Genomic DNA, 20,407 nt, shown 5'->3' on the forward strand with positions numbered 1-20,407 from the left:
ATTCTGCAGCCCACTTCTTTACTGTGGAAAATGAAGGAGCATCATCCCCTAGAGTGGAGACCATGTCAGCATGTATCTGTGTTGGGGACATCCCTTTCTTTTGCAAGTACTTGATGACTGCCCTGTATTCAGTTTTGTCCATTTCTGATGATTTCAGAGGGTAGGTTTACCAAAAGAGCTGTAGTTGAGATAAAACTATTAGTACGTTTGTAGTTCTTGTGTCTATGATTGACTAAATGATTGTCCTCATTGGTGGCAAACACCTGTCTCTACCTGGTGGGGAAAAACCACTCAGACTGAGAATGTTTCAGCCAACCCTCGTATTAGGCTGGCACCCCAAACTACCAACTTCAGGAACGGTCTTTTCAATGGCAGGACTTTTCTGCTCATGTGTTTGATTATCGTGTAAACAAGTTATTTCAGATTTTTATCAGCGTCTAACCGGAGGATATTTTAATTTTAGGGTGAAATGAGTTACGCTTCAAGCATGAATTTCTTATCGCTTTTACTACGTCAATTGCTTAAGAAGACTGAACGGTAAGTATCCTACAGTTATAGACTTTCCACTAGTCAGACTTAATGAGTCCAGTCCATCTCTCTGATGGTCTGCATGCTGACATGGATGACACATGTTATCGTATCCCAACTGCGTATATGTCCACGCTGTTGATCACGGGATTGCCTGGTCCCGACACGAATATTTACAGCCAGCAATCATGTAGTTGAACATTGATGAATGCGGCGTTAAATACCTAACTAATCAACCATCAACTTTAATAACGAGTAATGAATATTCAGAAATAATGGAGTTCTGAGGTAGTCTAGTGGTTGAAGGGTTCGCTCGTCACTCCGAAAACGTGGTTTGATTCCCACATGAGTAAAAAGTGTGAAGGTTATTTCGGGTGTCTCAATCAGCTGGAACATTGCTTAAAGCGTCGGAATAATGACGGGTAATAGTTGGATACGAAAAGCATTACAATCGAAAAGCTGTCGCAGACTGTATAGTTCACACATTAACGTTGGCGATCAACATTCGTGGCGAGGCATCAGTCTGCCAGTGTCGTACCTTTTATAGACATACTCAGCACATGGTGTTTTTTACAAAATAATTTCCCCGAGATGTATCAGGAGGATTTACCACTTTTATTGGCGGAAGTTTGATACAACGGAAGCGAGACCGTTTATTAGCAAACCTCAATAATAATCTTGAATCAATCAATAATAATCCTGAATCAAACACAAAGCAGTTAGAGGGAGTTTTGTTCAGGCCTCTTGCATTATCTGAACCTGTTAGGTTGACGTATTCCGTGGCCTTTCACGTTGACGTAACGTCTCTCGAACATTCCCCAGATGTTCTCAGGCCTCGTGGTTTGTCATTGCATTCTGGGGATTCAGGTTCATCCCCACACACACACCACCCCACCCCCACCCCCACATACACCCCACACCCCACACCCCACACCCCACACACACCGCCCCACCCCCCACACCCCCCACCCCCACCCACACCCCCACCCCACACCCCACACCCCACACCCCACACCCCACACCCCACACCCCACACACACCGCCCCCTACTACCCCCACCCTGCTCTGCTGCAGAGTAATAGTACTGAAAGAAAAAACTCTTAGTCATCATTGTGAGTGACCCTTCTATGCATCATGGGACAATGAGTGTTGTCGTACTGGCTGTTCAGTCCCGCCAAATGGAAAATGATAACCCGATTCACATTAATTAATTAATAGTTAAAATGCAGAACGATACATGAAGATAACCCAAGGTTTTCCTAATCGTGGTTTTAACCGTACAATACACAAATCATTCGAACAAAATTCAAACGTCATGCAACACATGCCCACAACACAAAGTACCTGTTCTACCCACGTGCGTGCTTTTGTCAGTTTACGTTTGACATAAAACAGACTACTTCAAGGAAATATGTAAGTTTTATACGTTGGTAACCGAATGAAAATCTTCGTCTTCCGTGATCCTGGCATCGTCGACGACTTTCTGCTCAACGGCCGTGTATGGGAAGAAATGATCTAGCAAGGACGCAGCAAAACAGTCTCCCGTTATATTGACCATAGCCTGCATCCGAGCCCTGTAAACAGTGTTCTTGTTCTAGGTTAACTTTATTAATGAAAGAACTCACTTGACTCTGGAAATGGATTTGGCAACGTGTGGTACGATATTATCGCCATAGATTACTAACCCACAGTTTGAAACAAGAAGTCGCTTGGAAATGCATGCGACTTGATGTTCAAAGACTCGGCTCATGGACCTTCAGGCGAAAGATATTTTGCGCTATTTCGGAAGCCAAAGTGTGGCCGTGATCTACTACAGATATATGGTACATTATGGAACCAAATTCGGGATAACAAAGTCCAAAGTATCATCAGTGCAAGCACGACACTTTTCTTTCCCTGTTAATTCTGTACTGAAACGTACAAAAATGTAGATGACATACCAGGATGGTCCAGTGAAGTAACTGTGTTCAGATAACCACCTGGAAAGGTTTATTTAAGATGATTGTTGATTACTAGATATACAAGATTCGAGGCGAATACTTCAAGAAAGTGTCAGTACTCTGGCCCGATGTGTTGCTGAAACCACATTATCAGCTATAACTTGGCGATAACTGTGCTTGCCTCTTCGAAAGCACTTTGAAAGAATATGTGCTACGTACTGCTCTTTTGATTATGCTGTCAAGTTAAAGAAAGTTTTGTTTTAATTCTGAGAGGGTGTATCAATGTGCTGACACTACAGAAATTCCATTTCTTCGGACATGGCAAAATTAGTTGGTGTTCATGTACTTTTATGTGCAATAATCCATTTCCTGGAACCAAATCCCATAAAAGCTTCATATCATACGTCAGAGACAAACTATTAGATTAGACCTAATTTTCCTGTATATTTGACCGATGACGTATATTACATAATTATTTTATTGGAGTTGATAACGCATTTCAAATGAAAAATCACCAAACATCAAAACGGTTAATTCTATTATTACGAACAACCTCAGTTACCTCACATAGTAATTTCAGATTTTCAGAATATTAATGTCAGAATATTAATTTCGAAAATATGCATTTTTTCCAGCTTACATTACATATGACTTATGTTTGAGCAAACGATTGTTACAATATAAGGATCGCACATATTGTGTTAGCGTTAAGATTGAATATGCAGATTTCATATGACAGTGATCGATACGAATGTTCAAAAACATGGTTTTACACGGATTTGGTTGTTGTACAATAATGACAAAATACTTTTAGAGTCATTTGCTTCCACGAATTAGCTCAAAAGCACTCTCAGATATGAAATATATGAAATATTACAAGGAATATTAATGTAGTACTCTTGCTTACAGGAACCAGTCGACAGCCATCAAGATATAGATGTCGTCGACGGGAAGACCTACAGATGACAAGATTACCATCAGTACCATTATGGCGGAGTTGGGCACCCCGGCCACGCCCACACTTCCCAACACTGTGCATAAACTGAAACAGATACAGATTTCTTATCGAAGTCTTTACAGCGACAAAATGTTTGTTTAGATATCACGATGTGTGAACGTACTTTTCACATATTATCAACGATTTCAATATCACAAATCTTTCAGTATCAAGGTACGTCAGTGTATCGAACTGTGGAGAGGAGAATGCAGCATTATACTAGATTATGTCCTCACGCATACGAGTTTCATAGTGTCTTACTCGTATACTCTCCCAGCTGTGGTGGTTTACACTATGAATAGTGCGTGAGATGAAATAAACGTGTGGAATGTCTTGCACAAAGATCTTAACCACTGGGGTCACATAATCTCAACCACTCTGGTAATAAGATCTCAGCTACTCTGATGATAAGATCTCAACCACTAAAGTAATAAAATCTCAAACACTCGGGTACTCATAAGCGTACATTTTTGGAATTGAGGGTTAATTTGGGGATTTTAATACTAAATATATCCAACTGAACACTTGGAGATACATCCTCTATTCCAAACACCATACTGGTTAGAATTATCTGTCGTCGGACTGCTGAGCCAAGTTGATTGTAATAACAGATTCTCTTTACCTTAATACGATGACTTCGATGATGTGTAGAGGTATCCGACGTATCTGGGCAATGTAAACGGCTGATATCACCTGGAAGATGGCGGTCCCGTCCATGTTGATGGTTGCCCCTATCGGTAGCACAAACCGAGTGATGGCCGTGTTAATCTTCAGGTTTTCTTCGCAACATCGAATAGTAAGGGGAAGAGTTGCAGAGCTGAATACAAATGAAGTCTTCTGTCTTTATTCGTTCATATCATTAAGAAGGATCATGTTGGAAATCCTGAGTCATAAACAGACAAGACAGAGTCTTGCTCACAAACAGACGAGACAGAATCTGGCTTATAAAGAGACAAGACAGAGCTTGACTCATAAACAGACAAGATAGAGTCTGGATCATAAACAGACAAGACAAAACCTTACGAAATAAGCGTTAAAAAGATACCACATAATACGCAACATCTGGAAGGAACATCCTGCCAATGAAGATGTACCCATTGCATGTGTGTCGTCCGGAGATGCCATACATACTATATTGAAATATTGCTGAAAGTATAAACATACTCACTGCATGCCAGGGAGTAATGGACATGATCCCATGTTTTTCAAATATAGATTGCCAGACAGCAGCTAATGGACAAATGACAGGTCACGGCTAATTGTGAAGGTCCATTACAAGTAATGGTTCAAAAGCAATAACGTAACTGTTGAAATCGATACCAACGATATTACCAACAGATGTAAACGGAGTTCATATTTATGTCATATCTCCCGTTACCTTGAAGCAGTTGCAAAAACCATTAGAACAGCCTGTGGAATTCCTTTGATGATTCTGTACGGATTCTTCCTCGTCAAGGCCAAATGCAGCAGAGGAAGGACAATAAGGATGTGGATCCCAAGACCAGTCAAGGCTGTTATTATGTAGATAGCCAGCTGTTTGGCGGTGTCATCTAGGTTCTCCACTTTTAGAACATTACCCATTATCAAGAACATTATCCCGATTGGAGAATACCTGTAAAAGAATAACATTGAGAAACAAGTCTTTTTAAAAATGCCTATTTAAAATATGCCATTAAAACAGTAGTGGAGATTCTACTTTGCGAGCATACCACTAGCAAATGCCAATACATAAGAGGAAAGGTTTATATATACACAGATGAAACATTTCCACAAGAATGGAATAAAGTGTCATATTTTCCCTTAATTTCTCTTTATCATCTGTTTCCTTCTTGGTTTGACCATTTGCATTTTATCAATCTTGTGAATCCAATATCCTTTACTTTTTAATGGTATATAATCATGGTTGGTGACATTTATAATGTTTTTAAATCATGTACATTCAATACCTGGATATCGAATCCAACGAGATCCAAAGACATCAGCTGAATTGTTGATTACTGAATGTATCAATTTAGCAAATCTAGTATCATGAACTGTTTTAGCTGGATTGTTCAATGATCAATGATTGAAAACAAAACACAAAGTGTCTATTTATTAGCTTTAACTTCAACGACTCAATAACGGCTTATCCAACATGCAGAAGAACAGTGTGTCTAGTCTGAAAATGCATAGAACCGTTTCTTTGTAGAAACCACATTGATGTTATCCATACTTGATGAGGAAAGGAATACTGCAGGGTGAAAACGGTAGTGAATATCAGATAGACTGGACAAGACAATAAAGTGATCAACAGCGTGAACATCGCTATACGATGGCCTGTGTCATGCGAAAGATATTTTGAAGGTGAAGGTCCCGGGGTAGAACAGGCCTTCAACAACCCATGCTCGGAATAAAAGGCGACTATGCATGTCGTAAGAAGCGACTAATGGGATCGGGTGGACAGGCTCGCTCACTTGGTTGACACATGTCATCGGTTCCCAACTGCGCAGATCGATGCTCATGTTGTTGATCACTGGATTGTCTGGTCCAGACTCGATTATTTACAAACCGCCGCCATATGGCTGGAATATTGCTGAGTGCGGCGTAAAAATAAACTCACTCACTCACTCTTACGACAAAGATGCCTCTAACTAGAACCTTCATCTTGCGAACGACACATGCAGAATGTAGCCAAACATCACGATATATCAAATCTGTGTATACGTCTTACAATCACCTTTTAGTTAACATCTGCTGTGACCATAGTGATTCATTCTTGAAGGCAACAGAATAAAGTGCACACCTAATTAAATGACACATGCCACTGTGAATATTACATTCTTACTGCATATGGGTTTATTAAATACAGCATACAAGGATATCCATCAGATTACCAACACATCCTCCTCAGGGTTTAAAATCTGTTCTTAAACTTACTGATATAATCAAAGGTACTCGCAAAGCTTCTTAAACTTTATAAAGAGTCTGCAACAGACGCATACAAACAGAGCTCAATGACCCTAACTTTCAATGTAGGCACTATAGGTTCTTTTGGGCTATCTATACTATGTTCAGTTACACTCACCACAAAATTAGAAGTACCATCCTAATGGTAATATCATTAACAACCGTAAAGAAACGCAGCACCACTTTCCCCTTGTTCCCAAGGCGACCAAGGATTACACCAAAGAACACAAAGTAGCAGATTATTCCTGAAGATGAAAGATATTTGTTTCAAAAACCTTCATCATGACATAACATAACTGGAGCATAATCACTTTAGATTCACTGCTGAGGTGCAGTTTCCTTGCATTAAAAGTTTATGTTTTATCGTTCACAAATCAGTTATGACAACCAGTCACAGAGTAGGATCTCAGTCTAGAGACCTTGGTACATTGAATAATACCATGAGTTACTTTAGTTAGAGCAGCAAACGGGATTCTATAAAATTGATGATTTTGTTTTGGGATTTGAATGAAGTTTCAGGACTGTCAGACAAGCAAACATGTCATTTTACTTTGAATACAGGACCGGCGTCACACCAATGATATTCATACGCTTCAGAAACGCTGACAGAAGTGTGTGAACGTCATGGATATTTCTCTTTAAGCATATGTAACACCCAACTCCATTGACACAAGCCATCATAGTAAGGCTCAGACATATTCATCCACCCTTTGTCCACTAAACGTGTCTCATCATACCTATAGTGTTCATGCCTGGTCTGTAGACAGATTTCGGAGACCACGCGCCTTTTCTGCTTGGGTCTGATAACGTATCATTGGAACTTGACGCGTTGGCAGCTGAAGAGTTTTCTTGTAATGATACCTCTGTCAGCTTCTGTACATACACCGTACCACTTGTCTGAAAGCTCGCCTGAACGATATTTTCTGGGAAAACGTTCCTGTAAACGATTAGAAAGAGGTTAGAGTGACGTTTTATGACGTAATGACGTAAAATGTTACACAGTCAATTGTGATCTCGAGTCATCTCGAGGGAGAGTTTCGTTGTGTCTCTAATAACCAACACCAGATGTGCATAGGCTTTTAGGTGTATTTTCTTGATATATGGTATCATTACTTCTGTCTACATGAAGTTATGCAAGCATGTTCATATTAAAGAGTAAAGAGACCGAGTGACAACTATTACGCAGTTAGCTCTCGGCTAAGAAAGTATGAAATTACAACAACATAAGCCATTAAAACACTTTAAAGGCAATCCGTCAAAGATATTTCAAATCTCTAGACAACAGCTACCCATCCAACACATAATTATAAAATGCATGCCGACAAAAGCGACTGGCAAACGGTAGTAGTCTGTCAATCAGCTATAAAATCCTGAATGCAAAATCAATTGGCCAAACAGAGTTAAAGTCTGTAGACAAAATCAAACATGTTAAGTGCAGACGAAAGTGCCTACAAATCTTTTAAAAACGAACAAGCACCAAAAGCTGGTCCACAGCCTTCACGCACGGTACAATACAGAAACAGCATTGTAACATAACAACAGCAGCAAATATCTAATTTAATTTAACATACTTTAATTTAATTCAATTTAATTTACCTAGCTGAATCTTTTAGAATGGTCACTTCAGACGAGTGCAACATTGTTATCAATGAAAGCAAGGTAAGAATAGAAATTCGATAGTTATAGACGCTTCACCGTTGTCTTGACTTCAATAAGATAACCAAACGTCTATTTTTCTTTAAATAATTAAGGTACAAATCATACTGAGGCACCAGGATCATGAATATGTTCAATGGGGCTAACCTGAGCAAATCCAGGAACACGTCTCGGGCTGAAGCCGAAGGAGCATCACCTGATGACCTCACAGCCATGACGTTATCGTTGGCAACGTCGCCTGGTCTGATGGTGAGAACGAGGATGAGGCCGATGATTGTTGCCAATACCGTAGTACCGATGTAGTAGATAATGGTATACAAGCCAATCTTACCGGCAGACCTGCTGTTGACGTTAGCAAGACCTACAAGAAAAAGGGGAATTATGGTTGATATACCACGCTGTAAGGCTTTTTCTTTCAAACTTGTCCTGTTTTTTTTCTGAATGGGAAGGTTGTTTCTTGTTATATTAGGGAGATTGGGACTGTGGGGATGGGGTGAGATGTGGAGGGGTGGGTGCGTTGTAGGGGTGTTACTGCCTCAATCATTAAAAGTCTTGATATCGCTCAGCACCTGTAACTTGTCAGCCAGAACACCAGACAAATATTCAGAGCAATATTCCTAAACCTAAGCTGTTATGGACGAAAGGCATCACAAAATATGGGAACTATAAGGCTTGCAGATGATCATCGGCAGTTCAACCATGTACTGAGTAACCTGTGTATGGTTGCCCTTGGTAAGGCTCGTCATTCCGTATAAGCGGATACCCAATACTTGTCCACGCTGGACGGGGCAAGGTCTCTGGCGTACACTTTCCGCCCTAGAACATCCCACAGATGCTCCTTTGGGAACAGTCCAGTGTGGCGACATGGCCGATCTCTGCCTAACAATACCCACCAATGGAACAAGGACAGGACATACTATTTCGACCCTGGCAATAACAAAATCCGCTATCATGGTCAAGCACTGACGTGATATTCATGCATGATGTGAGATGTGTCATTGTGTCATATGATGCGGTGTTGTAAGTGTACACCTCTACCATAGCTACACGATAGCCGTAAAGGATTTGTTGTTCGTTTGTTTGTTTTGGGAAGCGTGTTATTTTAGGGGGAATGGTGTGTGTGAGAGAGTGTTTCGGTTGGTGGTGTATCGTTGCCTTAATGTAGCACCTAAATTTCGCAACCACCTGCTTTGTGATGATCGATAGAACCATATGGCATACAAAGGTGAGTCCTGCATAGTGTTGACCTAATTTCCACAAAGCAGTGTAAAACATGGTAACTATAGTTACATGAAAACGAAATAATCCATATTGACGTTGTTTGACATTTTAAGTGGAAAATATGTATTCACAAATTTGAATTCAGTAATATGAAGAAATAATATAACCCTATGAATAATCTCACTCAAGACATGATACTGTGCACTGATTGTAACAATGACTAATTCCACGACTGAAGGCAAACTGACATCAGAAACAGCCTAGTAGTTTATGTAGACACACCGACTACATCAGTCGACATCTACGTCGACACCTACAAATCCGCCTAGGAGAAAACATCTATCAAGACTCCTACACCTCTTTCGAGGAGGTTGAGAAGAGAACATGGACCTCAAGAGATTGACATAAACTGTTCGTTACAAGATCACTGAGAATATATCACGTAATAATTACAAATCATTTGCGTTGAGGAAAGTATGGTGTATCCGATTTGACTAGTGAATAATACAGGGTAAGGGACATAACTCATCCCGTTGGAGGCCATGTCATACGATTTACAAAGACTCAGTCACTGTCATGTAAATGTGAAAATAGATATCTTGCATGACTGCTTCCATACAACTGTCTTTCACCACACCGAACACGATATTAACATGTATATTTGACACTTTGAGCTAGATCTTGATTTTTCCTGTGATATCTGATTCCAATGTGTTATAACAATTCTGAAAACAGATTTTTAAATAAAGACGATTGAAATGTTAAGCAAAAAGTAAAAGAAATATCTTAACATATAATTAATATTTAAATTCAGACAGCATCGTAAATGTGTATTTATGAAACAGTCAGTCACATAATGATCATACTAGGTGTTGGCAAACAACTTTGGCGTATCTTTCCTGCCTGGTTCCAAACACATGCAGGGCAAGTCAACTGTTCACACGAAAACAACCATGCAATTAAGGTACAAGTCAAAACAGTACATTGTTTTGACACTGATGCATCAAATTTTTGAATGTTTTCCACGTGTCTATCACATCAAAAATGTTAAACTCACAGGGTTATGCTATTCGTGTCATCTGTTCTTAATACAGGCGGGTAAACAATGTAAGTAACATTGCTCTTTAAGCCTCACTGAATATCATCTGATCTTCAAAAGACCTGAAACTTATTTACTTGATCTGTTTTGCACAAATCCATCATATGTACAAAGAAAGATATCATCAAGAAATGTCGATTTTCACAACCCATTTACTAATGTCAATAACAGTAGTGATTCCCATTTGCATTGATACAGTTCAGATACCGGAAATGAGAAAACGACCATGGGCATGGCACAACTGGTAAACATTACAGGCTTGTCATGGTCTTCTCACAGCCGCCTCTTCTAATCACAAGCATGTTTTAGGAGGCAGAAATCTGGAGAAACAGTCGGCCAAGACACTAGAGCCATTCAGGCCGTAACACTAAGTCACAACACTTACAGAAAGTGAGCAGGTATTCTTCTGCTGGAACGTGAGATTTCATTCCAGCGTTTGCAGAGGTTAAAATATTATCCCGAACAATCTCGTTAGTGTAGCTTTACTTGTCATTATCAAAAGTGACTGCTGATCCCCAGCCATTGCTGTGATGCCATCCCGTAATATACAAGTCTTTCTACCTGTGAAAATCCGGCTAGAACTGGTCTGCAGCAACTCATGTTTGTCGTAAGAGGTGATTTGAAGTTGGGGGTGGTCAAGCTCGCCGATTTGGTTGACACATTTCACCGTAGCCTAATTGCTTAGACCGATGCTCATGCTAAATATCACAGTCGCCATGTAAAGCTGGTGTATGACTGCGGCGTTAAACAACAGACAAAACACGACACCTCCGCCTGTAAACTGATGACGTTTAGTGACACAATCGTCACGACGTTCTTCTGGGCGTCTGTAGACACTTTGCACGACCAGAACAGCTGTCAAGGTAAAGCCTCGACTTACCTGTGTACAGAATCTTGCACGAGTCACACTTCGAAACCTAAAATGTTGTCCACACTTGACTATAGGTGACGTAATGCAAACGTAAACTTCGATCAACAGGGCCGGATGTTACGTTTCCTTTACCTGTCCAACTCAGGAATCGTTGCCGGTAATGTGGCAGTTTGGTTTCTAGTGTAAGTCTGTAGCTGGATCAACCAAATATGGTTGTCTTGTTGATCAGACACCATACGTGGAAGACCGGTCAGTGGTAAGTGACGACCGTGGCAAAAGTGTTGTCCATATGTAGATAGCTACTCTGTCTCTGATAAATATCTGGTAAGTTCGTTGTGCACCGTACCATTGATAGCACAACAACGACTTTCAACGGTCAAGATTTCAACCGTAAGATTGAATAAATCTTTAAAGGCACCGTACAGCTCACCAAATACTATTTGCGATGGATAGTGTGAATTTCAGAGATAGTTTGTCAAATTTCATCCCTGGTATGATTGTGCGGGTATGTTAACTAGTGTCTATTCTTGGTCTGATTGTGTGACTATGTTGATTGGTCTTAATGCTTGGAGTGATAGTGCTGGTATGTTCAGTGTTATTGATTCCTAGTACAATTCTGTGGGTATGTTTAGTGGTGTTTATTCCTGGTATGATTGTGTGGGTATGTTGAGTGGGTTGTTTTCCTGGTATAATTATGTAAGTATGTTGAGCAGTGTTTATTACTGGTATGATTGTGTGATTGTGTGATTATGTTAAGTGTTGTTTATTCCTGATATGATTGCGTGTGTATGTTAAGTGGTGCCTATTACTGTTATGATTGTGTTGGTATGCTAAGTGGTGACTATTCCTTGTATGATTGTGTGGGTATGTTAAGGGGTGTCTGTTACTGATATGATATGATGCTGATTCCTGGTACGATTCTGTGGATATGTCTAGTGGCGTGTATTCCTGGTATAATTTTGTGGGTATGTAGAGCGGGGTTTATTCCTAGTATGATTGTGTGGGTATGTTAAGTAGAGTTTATTACTGGTATGACTGTGTGATGGTGCGAGTATGTTAAGTGCGATTTATTAATAGTATGGTTTTGTGGGTATGTTGAGAGGGGTTTGTTACTGTTATGATTGTGTTGACATTATAAGTGGTGTTTGTGCCTGGTATGATTGTGTGGGTATGTTGAGGGGCTTTTAATCCTGGTATGGTTCTGTGGGTATGTTGAGTGGTGTTTATTCCTGATATGATTGTGTGGGTATGTTAGGTAGAGTTTATTCTTGGTATGATTGTGTGGGTATGTTCAGCGGTGCTAATTCCTGGTACGATTCTGTGGATATGTTTAGTGGCGTTTATTCCTGGATGATTGTGTGGGTACTTTGAGTGGTGTTTATTTGTGGTATGATTGTGAGGGTATGTTAAGTAGAGTTTATGACTGGCATGATTGTGTGATTGTGCTGGTGTATTAAGTGTTGTTTATTCTTGGTATGATTGTGAGGGCATGTTACGTGGTGCTTATTACTGCTATGATTATCTTGGTATGCTAAGTGGTGTTTATTCCCGGTGTGATTGTGCGAGTATGTTAAGTAGGGTTTATTAATGGTATGATTCTGTGAGTATGATAAGTGGGATTTATTCCTGGTATGAATGTGTAGAAATTTTGAGTGACGTTTATCCCGTCTGATTGCGTGGCTATGTTAAGTGTGTTTGTTCCAGGTATGATTGTGTTGACATGATAAGTGGTGTTTATTCCTTGTATGATAAGAGATGTTTATTCCTGGTATCATTGCGTAGGTATGTTAAGTTATGTTTATTCCTGGTATGACTGTGTGGCTATGTTTAATGGCATTCTATTCCTGGTATGATTGTGTGGCTATGTTCAATGCTGTTTATTCCCAGTATGATTGTGTTGGCATGGTAAGTGGTGTTTATTCCTGGTGTGGTTGGGTGGGTATGTTAAGTGGCGCTTATTCTTGGTAGGGTTGTTTGGTTATGTTAAGTGGTGGTTATTGTTGTGTCATTTTTGCCTGAATGATTCAGTTCAAGTCTCACAGTATCAATACTCTCGGAGATGAGTATTAACTTACTTTTTAACAAGCATTTGAAAACAGCAGATTTTTACATTCACAAATGCTAAAAGTTACGATTACAATGAGAAACCTTTCTTGTTTTTGCAATAGCATTATGACTACATTTAAACAAATAACTGTAACACTTTACAACTTTGTGTGTTTTATGTATTTCAGGTTTAAAATGTACTTTGTCCACAAGGGGCACATGTGGACATTAAATTTTGAATAATCTCTACATGAAATATGCCATTACAGTGGAAGCTGTCTAAACCGGCACTCACCGGGACTGAAGAATTAATCCATTTTAGATAACGTACCGGATTGGGGAGCTGATGATATATGTAAAATCCACAAATCTTACTGAGATTTTATGCCGGTATGGACAGCTTACCGGAACGACGAGAGGCCGGTTTGGGCAGCTTTCACCGAACGTGCAGTTGAACATAAATTGTATTTATTGAAGGTAATTTCGACTTGACACCTTGGCAATAAATGGTGCGAATGCGTCGTCCCGATTAGAATGTCCATTTTCACATAAGATTTCCAACAGTAACTTATAAGAGTATGGTACGCACTGTCAGTACGTTCCGTAGAAATAATGGTCCACGGAGATAAAATTACAATCCTTGAAAGTTTCAAAATTTTGACTGACACTGTTTTAAGGTGTATTTGACTGAAGACGTAAATAGGCGTTTGTCAGTCTCTTTCTGATTCTAAGTAGTAATATTTACCCGTGATAATGCTGGAAACTACCAGAGGCAGAATCAGCATCTTCAGCATCCGCAGAAACATCTCCCCTGGGAAAGAGATAAGGACGATTACGTCAGGGGGAGGCTTCAGTCTACGGCATAGTAGTCCGATCGTAAATCCGAGAACCACAGCCAGGACTGTTGCTAGGAGCAACGCATGTCTACGTAGACACGTTCGAACCTGCAAGACATTGACAACATTGAGATGCAATAACAGAATAAGAATATACTATGATTACAATAGATCCGACGATTTCTTCCAAGGGTCTGCAACTATAACGCAGAACTCACAAACCGCAGATAGAAATAACTAATAGAAACTAAATAGAAATAACCGCGGAGTTACTCTGTTATTTGGGAGGAAAGAAATTATATGGCTGCTTCCTAAAGTTCTGATAGTTAATATTAGTTAACTTGCATAATCTGATTCCAGAGAAGTGCGGTGTGATGTTTTGCGTTTAATTCTAGTTGAAGAAAAACTCAAAATCAGTGCATGTTAACTGGATGTTACATACCTAGCGGTGGTTTAACGGTTTGAGTCGCTTTCTTGGTGTTGGGTTTGTTTGTTTGTTTGTTTGTTTGTTTGTTTGTTTGTTTCTTTGGTTAGTGCCACGTGCGGCGATATTCCTCTGTGATGGCGGCATGAATTTAATAGCGCCAATCCAGTGATGGACAGATTGATTCGCGAAACCATGATTAGATGCATCGACTCAGTCATAAAGCTTTAGCAAACACGATCCCGATAGTCGTCTATTACAACTTAGATACTGAAAGGCCAAAGAAACGTCGCAGGAGATTGTGTAGAGGTCCAATGGCCTGTTTCTGTTGATCTCTCGTTTATCTAGCCATAGCTGCTGCGTTTAAACCATAGTGAACGATTGTCATTCAAGCATGCAATTTATGCCTGAATGCAGGCATAATGGACATGCATCTCGATTTCAATGTTGTGTTCGTGCGAACTCTTCCCTTCCACAAACAAAAACATTTCTAACCTCACTCTCAAACAATACTTTATTGGGCAAAACAGGCTACACGATCGCGGTGCATGTTTTCCTCAAAATTGAGTTCCGGTGTACATTAAGGAAAAATAACAATATAGGCTCATGGATACTTAAAATGTCACTTGGCACTCCCTTGGTGCAAAGGTGAAAACACCAGCAAAATATATTCTACAAACAGAAAGCTGGGGAACACTCTAAAATGTGATAGTCATGTATAAACCTGAACTTCTTAAGGTTACAAGCATTTATGCTTTTAGATAAATAGAACTTGTTATGGACCTAATGGGCACTTTAGGCGACATGTCAGAACACGCAGGGAAGCCGCTGATTCAGTATTTGTTGAGTTAGAGTGAAATGGAACATTGTCAAAAACAGGGCGCTCAAACACACCAACACCATAATTGATTCAAACGCCAAAACACAACAGCCTAGTACAGGTGAAGGCACTATTTGCTGTTCACATAAAGCTTTCTGAAACGTCTGATTATTCTTCAAGAATAATCTTAAGACACTTTTCTTTACTTAAGCCTTTCAGTTACTCTTCATTTCTCCTCGTACATAGGTTCTCAGAGTTATGGAGATGCATGGATGGACACTGGCGCTTTATAAATATCCCAATGGTATTGATACACTCCTGTGACAGTCTTTGCTGCTCCACATAAAACTTTCTGAAACATCTGATTCTTCAAGAATAATCTTAAGATGCATTTCCTCTCTAAAGCTTTCCAGCTACTCCTTCCAGTTCATTCTCCTCCCACACAGGTTCTCAGCGCCATGAGGATTCATTCGTGGTGGACGTTATACCTATTATTGTCAATATTATTATTGATATGGATGCAATAAGAACGTCTGTGGCCGCGGTCCGAGTTACAAACTGTATGCGGGGCTTACTTTCAATCCTGAAATAACAGGATGTGTCAAATGTGTTCGGAAACTTCTCACTATTGTTTTCCACTGACAATGGTATCTGTACATAACTGCAACAAACCATTTTCCAATTGTTAACACTTAAGATATGATAGTGTAGTACTTGCAGTGATATCGTATGATGAAATTTCATATATTTGCTCCTAAAAAATTCCCTTGGTTCGATTTTCTGGAGTATATGGATCATTCTGAAAAATATATGTCTGTTTCCTACTGTAACATCTGTGAAACTACATGAAAGGTAGACAAACACAACAGGTGTCCTGAGCAAATGTTTCTCACATTCCATCTAAACCTAGAATTTGTGTGCATTGATCTGCCTCAAAAGACTCTATTCATGTTTTGACATTTGAGTAAAAACGGTTTAATACGCCGCTTTGGCCTATACACCAAACATATTCCACGTCTTAGCTGAACGAGGGAATAGACACAGAGTTAGAATTAGACGTTGTCACTTTCTTGCTTTTGTGAACACATATAGCACAAGGTACGTTTGGGATTATATATTCTAAGTACAGATTCTAGTACTTCTGTTGGGCTGAATCAGGACCAGAACGTAACCTACATCACACAAGGTCAGCTGTCTAATTCGAACAGTCACCGAGGCTTCCACAAAACTGGAAATCGGACAACTAGTTGTTGATGCCACGGATCTTGTGTAAGCCTCTAATAAGTGTAAACTTGTACGGCTCCCACGACCGAATGCCATAAATACATAATGCCATAAAAAGTTTTCAATTTTAACATTTGGTATATTTGGTATATTTGGGATTACACTTTCGCAGTTTGAATATATACACAGAACGTCATGCTACTTCGAACTCGTTGTTTCCTCCGCTTCCATGACACCCTCTCGTTATATACAAACCATCCAAATGCCCCGGATATGAGGTTCTATATGTATTATATGTCCTCTTATCTTACATTAATCTGTTACTTCATAAAACAAATCATGGCGTTGCGATACATATTTTCACGCCTTCAATACGGAATCTGGGGTGCAATACGGAATTTGACCACATCCTCCGTATTGCACCCCTGTATTACTATTTACATGGGTATATAATAATTTAATACCAATTTCTTTTATTCTTTATACGACGTATCAGATATAATTCTTGTTCCTTCATCAGGTGAATGGTAAGTCTGTGAACACGATTAATATATTCCTCACAAAACGTTAAGCAAAACCAATTCTTGGTCTAATTACATTTTCACTTATAGAACCTGCAAGTCATGGAATGATGCAATAGAAAGGTGAAACATATGTACACACGATTATCGAAACCAAATAAAATCATATTAAGCAATAACAGACTTACAAATCCTTACAAGCATGTACCCATGAGATAGTCGTGCAAAATGAGCTGCATTTATGGAGCAAAATGTTAACATTAAGGTTCAACTCAGTTTTGGACAGTGAAGCAGCATTCAATAACATGTATGACCATCACGAGCACGACTGCAAGCGTCTTTGCATTGACCAATTGAGCCTTTAAAATTGCTGTGTTGTGGAATGTTCAAGAGTCTTGGGGTGACCATGTAGACCATAAACACGACTTCCAGTAATGTCCTTAGCATGTCCAGTGGGATTAGATTTAGTGACCTTGTGGCCAGCCCATATGTGTGATGTTGATCTAAACACCATTATTAGCAACCCTTTCTCGATCATTACCATCCATGTATGGACGTTATACATACATACGAAGTTAGAACTCGCTTGTTTGTATCAGATGAATGATTACAGGTAAGTTTTAACCGATCAGACTGCATGTGTGAAATAGGAAGCGCGTTCATGCTACACATTTTGCATGTTGTATTGGGGGTGGTAGTGTGGTGATGTTATAAATGTTGTCAGATAAATCAGTTTGACAGTCACAAAAGGTTATGTATTCTTTGCATACATATATTTCAGTCGCCGTCAAGTTCGATAATGACTTTACACTGAAAGAATTTGTTGCATATATTGTGTGATGAGCATACTAATATATGTGGTGAGAACAAAACTGAAGGCGGGAGAATGTCCAAAGATCGCAATATAATCAACCGAGGAAGGAGAAGGAATTTGCTCTGAAACGTTATATAAAAAATAAAAGAAGCTGGAATCCATCATGTATTCATGTTCATCCAACTTGTAAATACCTTTCAAGAAATATCTTTTCGAGAAACGCGAACTGTAAAGAAAGTAATAAAAAGAGGTTCTGCCTATATCAGATAGCGTTGTTGTTTGTGAGGAAAATATATCACCTGTCGGTGAATCTTAATCGACCCATTGTTGGAATTCATTGTTAAAAGTCAAACTCCATAACGAAAGTTCAAGCCATGGGAAATACTTTGGGGGAAGTGAACTGCTCCAATGAGTGAAGGACATGATGCTTTTCACTAAAAGGTAACACTCCTTTTGTTAAAGGACAATGGTACTTAGTGGTGTCCAAACTGGCGTTAACTGACCTATAGTATATTAGTACTTGTCGTTGGAGCATGCCGTAACATACTGGATATGTTACACAGTATCAAGAAAACACGTGAGGAAAAGTGAGTTATATGATTAACAATGACCACGTGAATTCACATGTATTCGGTTGATCAAGAATTTTACAATGCAAAAGCATACCCATTTTCTTTCTATAAAGTGTTTTGGAACAAATGTAAAATGTTGAATAATTTGCTTCAGTATGGTGGGGTGAAAAGTCAGATTATTGGCTAACATGGCGACGTGCATGCGTGTGTATATGTGCCTGCTTTTATTAGTCTAGAATTAAACTGTTCTTATCGTGCTGTCTCTGAGATACCAGTTAGGTACGAATACCCAACTCAGATACAACATACTGACTCCGATCCGAAGGGTCCTTGTTTTACCCTCTTTAATGCCGAACGCCAGGCAGCGAAAGCAGGAACCATATTTTAGCGTGTTTTTGTTTTCCTGTTGGGGGCGGACGCACTGACCACTAATTACATAATGATTTGAAGTAAAGGTTTTAAAGAGTGTCAGCTACTACAAGCATAGCTAGACGATGGGAAGGTATGATACAGTATAATAAACTTTGTTTTCCTCGAAGGGTGTTTGAATGAGGAAAGCTTGCCGCTGACATCATCGACATTCCAGTTCCAATAATCATGCCACACCTCCATGTTAGATCAACGATCAACACGTTGATACACTATCAATAACATCAGCATTTATGCGATATCATCAGCATTTATACAATAACATTAGCATTTATACGATAACATTCACTTATATTATAACACGTGTAGACTACGGGAATTGATTCAGGTACTGTTTGGGATGACCTGAACGCTAACTTACTTCAGACAGAACACCTCAGATGTATCCCTTTGATCATAAAAATCTGTGTTGATACACTATCAGTAACAGAGCTCTGCTGCATGAGCCCTAATCAAGTTTTCAAACCAGTTTGATGTTTGACGTTATGTCATTCCACTATATCGCTGCACTGTATATACTCGAGTCAGAACTAGACAATACAGTGATTGATATCGAACATCGATCAACTCAATTATGATACAAATGACACGCATCTGCTAAGTCAGTGACATCCATTTAATTGAATCGGAGAGAATATAAGTTTTTACATTATAATCACGAACACACCACTGAACGCACACAAACATAGTAGCACAAGATTCGGATAATTGTTTGCGTTTGTAACCAAAGATGACTCAAGTAATAATCAATCATTTTGTCAGCAGATAAATAAGTGCATAAAACGTTTCATAAGTCAGTTAACTCATGTGTTCCGTGATTGGTAACATAGTTCAACAGAACGTACCTTCATCGCCTTCTTCACTCACTCTTCAAACAGCCTTTACTGGTTGCCAGCTCCGAACACTGTGAATTGAACCAGTCCAACGGGAAATACTTCAACAGCGACCGCAACAGCGCCGACAGTTATTGTGTTGTTGCGTCTGAAACACTTGACACAGGGAAGTAAACAATATGTCAAGTGTGTACCTACGACGTGGCCTCGCTATACGCTTGGTCGCTCGAGTACTGAAAAGCACGAGCGCTGCACTATAGAGGCCCCATTGTAACGAGTGTTTTGAATGTGAACATCCATGTCTAGATCTAGACTTTTTCAACACTGATTTTTATGATCAAGCGAATACGTCTGAGGTGTTCTGTCTGAAATTAGTTAGCGTTCAGGTCATCCCAAACAGTACCCGAATCAATTCCCGTAGTCTAAACGTGTTATAATATAAGTGAATGATAGCGTATAAATGCTGATGTTATCGTATAAATGCTGATGTTATCGTACAAATGCTGATGTTATCGTATAAATGCTGATGTTATCGTACAAATGCTGATGTACTGATAGTGTATCAACGTGTTGATCGTTGATCTAACATGGAGGTGTGGCATGATTACTACAACTGGAATATTCGTCGTT

At 39.5% G+C, this 20,407-nt stretch overlaps 1 protein-coding gene across 1 annotated transcript; it reads right to left on the bottom strand.

Annotated features, from left to right (window-relative positions):
* Positions 1-1,867: 1,867 nt before the first annotated feature.
* LOC137288062 (excitatory amino acid transporter-like) lies at positions 1,868-19,870 on the bottom strand. Its single transcript, XM_067820439.1, has 9 exons — positions 19,790-19,870; positions 14,050-14,248; positions 8,215-8,428; positions 7,149-7,348; positions 6,530-6,656; positions 4,844-5,077; positions 4,088-4,282; positions 3,376-3,510; positions 1,868-2,102 (listed from the first exon to the last, which is right to left on the bottom strand). The coding sequence occupies exons 1-9, from the start codon at positions 19,793-19,795 to the stop codon at positions 1,949-1,951; spliced, it is 1,464 nt and encodes a 487-aa protein (XP_067676540.1). The 5' UTR covers positions 19,796-19,870; the 3' UTR covers positions 1,868-1,948.
* Between the last annotated feature and the right edge of the window lie 537 nt (positions 19,871-20,407).

Source organism: Haliotis asinina, chromosome 6, assembly GCF_037392515.1.
Source record: "Haliotis asinina isolate JCU_RB_2024 chromosome 6, JCU_Hal_asi_v2, whole genome shotgun sequence".
In the NCBI taxonomy this organism is placed as follows: Eukaryota; Metazoa; Mollusca; class Gastropoda; order Lepetellida; family Haliotidae; genus Haliotis; species Haliotis asinina.

Excerpts from the sequence above, each read along its gene's own strand:
- LOC137288062 (XM_067820439.1), bottom strand. Across the intron at positions 6,657-7,148 it reads ACCAGGCATGAACACTATAG|GAATAATCTGCTACTTTGTG; the intron begins GTATGATGAGAC and ends TTTCATCTTCAG. Across the intron at positions 3,511-4,087 it reads ATCGAAGTCATCGTATTAAG|TTTATGCACAGTGTTGGGAA; the intron begins GTAAAGAGAATC and ends TATCTGTTTCAG.